This window comes from Rattus norvegicus, chromosome 1, assembly GCF_036323735.1.
Source record: "Rattus norvegicus strain BN/NHsdMcwi chromosome 1, GRCr8, whole genome shotgun sequence".
NCBI classification, from domain to species: Eukaryota; Metazoa; Chordata; class Mammalia; order Rodentia; family Muridae; genus Rattus; species Rattus norvegicus.
Genome location: NC_086019.1, coordinates 219171546 through 219177436, shown reverse-complemented (window position 1 = coordinate 219177436; position 5891 = coordinate 219171546). Strand labels below are relative to the sequence as shown.

Genomic DNA, 5891 nt, shown 5'->3' with positions numbered 1-5891 from the left:
AATGAAAACACCCATAGAACAGGTTTTCTTTATGTTTGAATATTTTTCTACCCATGTATGTGTGTGTGCCCTGCATTCACAAGCAGATACTTCTCATGGGCTTTTATTTTGCCTCACAGTTTGCATTGTACAAATGGTTAGTAAAGAGTCTGATCCATGAGTGTTTAGAAAAAACATACCCAACAATGCTTAAGCTTCACTTTAGCCATACTAGAACAGATATTGCATTTATATCATTCCTTCTATTTTCCAAAAAAAGGGGAACATTTAAAAAGATATGGGTATTGATTCTTCTACTTAGCATCAATGTAACCTGAAATCTCACAAGGTACCTAGGGAAGCATGGAGTTGCATTACAGTGCATTATATGATGCAAGACTCAAATTCCTAAGGAATATTTTGCTTTCTCTACAACTTTCTTGAATGCACTTTTTACCTCTTTGTTCCTGAGGCTGTAGACCACAGGGTTCAGCATGGGGATAACCATGGTGTAGAACACAGACACAATTTTGTCAGTGTCCATGGAGTGGTGGGAGCTGGGTTGTAAGTACATGAAAATAAGAGTGCCATAGAAAATGGAGACAGCAGTAAAGTGAGAAACGCAGGTGGACATAGCCTTCTGATATCCTGCAGTTGAGCGCATCTTGAAGATGGTGATGAAGATGAATATGTAAGATATCAAAATGACAAGGAGTGCAGAACAGATAACAAAGCTTGCTCCATATAGAAGGATCATTTCACTGACGTGTCTATCAGAACAAGAGAGAACCATGACTGCTGGAACATCACAGAAAAAGTGATGGACCACATTGGACTTACAGAAATAGAGTCTAAATGTATCCCCAGTGTGGATGGAGGAATTCAGGAAACCCCCAGCGTAGCAGGCTATGGTCAGACATGCACAAGTAGTTGGAGTCATTGTGGTGGTATAATGCAGGGGTTTGCACACTGCTGCATAGCGATCATAAGCCATTGCAGCCAAGAGAAAATTTTCTGCTGTAGCAAAAACTACAAATAAGAACATCTGAGCAGCACAAGCACTGTAGGAAATGGCTTGGTTTCCTACAAGAAGTCCAGCAACAACTGTTGGGGTGACAGCAGAGGAGTAAAAGATATCCACCAGAGACAAGTTACCAAGAAAAATGTACATAGGAGTGTGGAGTCGGGAGTCCCAGAGAATCAGCACAAGCATCCCCAAGTTTCCAGTCATGTTAATGAAGTAGATAAGAGTGAAAATGATAAAGAGTGGTGTCTGCAGTTCTGGTGCATTGGTCAGACCTAGAAGGATGAACTCTGTTACCTCTGTCCTGTTCTCCATCACTATTATCTTGGAAACAGGAGTTGTCCTATCATGAACAGAAGAAGGCCATATTAAGAAATTGATATATTCATATAATGACAAGGATTAGTTCATAATAAGAAGCACATAGTAACAATATGTGTTTCAAATTTCTTTATAACCAGTCCGAATGAGATGGGTTAGTGCGTAAAAGTGCATACACAAAGTCTGAATTCAGTACTCAGATCTTACAATGTGAAAGAAAAGAACCAATTCTCAAGAGATATTCTCTGGCCTCCATGCATTGACTAAGGCACACACATCCATACACCTCATATATACATTCTCATTGAAATTGAAAGGTTCCCTATAACTAAAGCATAAGCCTGAAAAAATTTTGTTTAAAGGATTTCAGCCAATTGAATAAATTATTTTTAGAGGATATCACTTGTTAGCTTAATGAATTACTCAACATTTCTGAAGGTTGCAGTTACAGACTTCTCTATGTGAATAAATGTGCAAAATACTGTTCTCTAGACACTTCTATACATGTACTCCCATATTTCTGATCAAATTTGAATAATGGGCACTTTCTCTTAGATTTCAGAACATCAGAGACTAAGATTTATATACATGTTGATAGAACAAGGTTGCAAGCCAATTTTTTGTCCCAGACAAATGATGTCCAATAGTGTAACCTAAGTTTAAATCAAGTTGCAATTTATAATTAGCCAGTGTCTTTGCTGGATCACTTTAGTCTTACAGCTTCCCCTATTGAACTCAGTGACATAACAGATCTAGTGAAATGACTGGGGCAAAAGGAGCTTCTGTAAATGCAGAGACAATTATAATAAAGGTGGGCAGGATACCAGGCAGTACTGGGTAGAAAATGTTTGGTTCTGGGGAGACTAGCATGTCAGCCTCACATTTGCAGCCTAAGAACCACTGTTCCTGCTCAACTCTAAGCCATATTTTCTACATCTGCAGAATAAAGATGATAATGTGTTCAGTGTTTAGGTATTATTATCTAAATTAAATGAGAAAAATCTACTTTCTAAGTGCACAAACACGGGTATTTAGTTGTGTTGCATGATTGCTAGCCATGCCATCGTCATCATCACTATCACCACCACCACCACCACCACCACCACCACCACCACCACCACCACCACCACCACCACCACCACCAATCTCATTATAACCAGGTATCAGAATTCAACTCTGCCCTTCCTCAAACCTGAGAAAAGTTTATGGCAACAAGTAGGGCAATAGGTATTGAAGTCTAACTATCTCATTCCCCGATTTCCTTTTTCATATAGTCATTCCTGCGCATCTTTGGGTGAACCCCAGGCACTCATGCTATGCCCATCGGGTTGATTATCCATATCAGCCACTCTTCTTTAATATTTTCTTGCATTTCTTTACCTCAGCTTGGGTTCCTTTTCCTTCTTTTGCTTACTATTGCTCTAACTTGATTGAATCACAAACATTAAGAGTTGAAAGTTTGTGATTGTGAGCTATATAGAGATTCATGACTTGTTTTAGTAGAAAAAAACTGAGTTTTTGTTTTAATCTTTTATGATATAAACACAGTACTTTAAAATAATTTTATTGGAATTTTAAGGCCTTAGAAGTATATCTACCTTCTACCAACTACGTCTTCTTCCTCGATTTCTTTAGTCATTCCAGCATACCACCTGACAAACCTAGAGAATAAGGCTTTATGTAAACCTTAACACACATGACCACTTTAAAAATATATGGGGTGCTATGGATACCACAAGAACCATATGAAAAAGCATATATGTGAGTGCATGTATATGTAATTCTGCTTATATGTGAATGAGACATATTACCACATTTTGTTTACCATTTGTTGTTTGTAAATTGCCTGATAGCCTAGTTTTCCACACCTAGTTCAAAGAGTGATAGTTCCGTATTTAAGTAGATTTATCCATACTAAAAAGCTATTGTTTTTACTCAAATGGATCATCCATGAATGCTTAAATATATGGTATGTGGTTAAATTTAAAATGAGAGTATGGGATTTGAGTGGGGAATCACTAAAATGTAGATTACTTCCTTGTCTCATTAAGTTACAATCATTTCTTTAGTTTAAAGAATGATCATCTTAGTTTATACTTTTTTAAATTTCCAGTGGGATACGAACAGGTAACAAATATTTTCAAATTAATACCTAACCAGCCAGTGCCTCATCTCTACTGTTTGCTCTAAAATGTTTAGAAAGTAGGACACTGATAATTTCATAAATACCATTCAGCTCTTCATTGACAAATTTTTAATATTTGCAAGACAGAATTAACTCAGCGTTTAAAAAAAAATGGTTCAATACCTCAAACTCTGTGCTCAAATGACTCACAGTGGTTCTGCTAATGTGACCTCTCTGTGAGCTTTACATTTCACTGTAAGTAGATGGTGAATACAGAACCTTACCTTGCTCTTTGAAAAAGAGTGACAATCAGTTCTGAACAGAGTTTGTGATGAGAAGTCCTCCCACAGAGTAATACACAGGTATCATCATAGGGTCTCTCTGGTAGGGAATAATCAAAAGGCGTGGAACTTTTTAAAACAACAAAAACAAAGAAAAAAACACCCAAACAATCAACCGATAAATTTAGTGTGAATTCCCTGTGTCCTTAGAAGGGTCTCTATTTCTTCCTTGCTGTGAAACAAAAATTATAGTGTTACCTCTCTCATATAATCCATGGAGATGTATTTGCAAAGTGTTTAGTTGAGGAAGGTACACAGAAAATCTTGCTAACTGGTCACTTCTCTAAGATTGTTTAATACAATTTTTGTCTTGGGTATTTTTTAACCATGGTTGAAGATACTTAGAAAATCTCCAGTTCAAACTAAAATCAGTATGTATGGGTAAATATTAACATTCAGATGGCTTAGTGATGACCACACATGGTCACGTTGCCATTGAGCTCTTCTAAAGTGATTAACTTTTAAGGGTAGTGCACCTGGCATTATGGAGTCATTGAGCTCTCTGGGGCTATTCCCCATGAGGGTACTTGTAGGTTCTCATTGCACCTTTATCATAATAAAAACCCAAGTCTTTCTGGGTCTAAAGATAGTTTAAATGTATCTGTGCATCACATGTTATTTTCTTCTTTTCTCCAATTAATATTAACTTATACACACCAATATTTAAGTATAAGGCCTTACACAATTTGGTCAAAGATATATTCATGTTACCACACCTATGACTATTTTCCATTAATTTTTCCAAGCTCTTGGAGAGTGAGCTATTCTTTCATATACTAGACCTTAAAAACACCAAACCTCTGGTAACTTGTTGGGGGATCTGGTGGAAGGACTGGAGGAGAGGAGGGGGATTGCCAACCCATTAGAACAACAACATAAGCTGGCCTGACTACCCAGTTCTCCCAGAGTCTATACCACCAACCAAGGAGTGTACCTGGAGGGATCCATGGCTCCAGAAACAAAAGTAACAGAGGGTGGCCTTGCCTAGTAGCAATGGGAGAGAATACTCTCTGGGTCACAAGAAGGCTTCATACCCCAGCATAGGGGAATGCTGGAGTGGTGGCACCAGAGAGTGTGGGTGGGTAGGGCAGCCCTCTCATACAGGCAAAGGTTAGGGGGGAGGGCATGTAGAATGGTGGAGGGAATAACTGGGAAGTGGTACATCATTTGAGATGTAAACAAATGGAATGATTGATAAAAAACAAACAACAACAACAAAAATACACCAAACCTTACTTTTTGTGATAATGGGCAGCTATGTTTCCATCCAATGAGATATTTCTATTCTATAATTTGTTCCTCATTAAGATGCCAATAGACAACTATGGAATTTCTTTATTTGCTTAATAAAGATGAATGAATCAATCCATAAATAGGAAACTGTGACTTTCACATTTCTAAGTAACTAGAGGAGGAAATCACAAGTAGGAATGGGTAAATTCAATACACAGTTGAGTTAAAGACAGATATTAGCATGAGTTTGTGTTTAGATTAACAGGATCATGAGATACAGAAATAAGTATAGCTGTATGTATATACATATAAATATACATGGTAAATTAATTAGAGGCCTTTGCATGTATTCTCTTCATAAAAGTGTCTCTCGATAAAGAACATGTGACTGCAGTTCAGGAATGTTGAATGTTCAATAGCTATTTTTTTAGAGGCTTATGTCTTTTGTATATGTATATGAGTTACACACACACACACACACACACACACACACACACACACACACACACTGTCACTATCTTCAGACACACCAGAAGAGGGCATCAGATCCTATTACACATGGTTGTGAGCCACCATGTGGTTGGCAGGAATTGAATTCAAGACCTATGAAAGAGCAGCCAGTGATCTTATCTACTAAGCCATCTATCCAGCCCTGATAGCTTTTCCTTATCTGCCAATGGTAGACAGAAATCATCTTGGATTCTCCTTTTAAAATTTAAAAAAATAAAATGAGATGATTCATTTCAAAAGGAACTTTTAGAAAAAAAATCCAAGCAGTCTACAAATGGAGTCTACCACTCCTGAGTGAGAATACAGATTAAAATGCAGCAATGCAAAAAAATCTATACCTTTTCAAATACACTACATA

General features: G+C 37.3%; 1 protein-coding gene across 1 annotated transcript; it reads right to left on the bottom strand.

Annotated features, from left to right (window-relative positions):
* Window positions 1-379: 379 nt before the first annotated feature.
* On the bottom strand, window positions 380-1318 carry Or5b95 (olfactory receptor family 5 subfamily B member 95). The gene has a single exon (NM_001000252.1). It carries the CDS (start codon window positions 1316-1318, stop codon window positions 380-382), a length of 939 nt encoding a protein of 312 aa, NP_001000252.1.
* Window positions 1319-5891: the final 4573 nt, after the last annotated feature.

Coding starts and splice junctions, on each gene's coding strand:
- Or5b95 (NM_001000252.1), bottom strand. CDS start 1,318: ATGGAGAACAGGACAGAGGTAACAGAGTTCATCCTTCTAGGTCTGACC.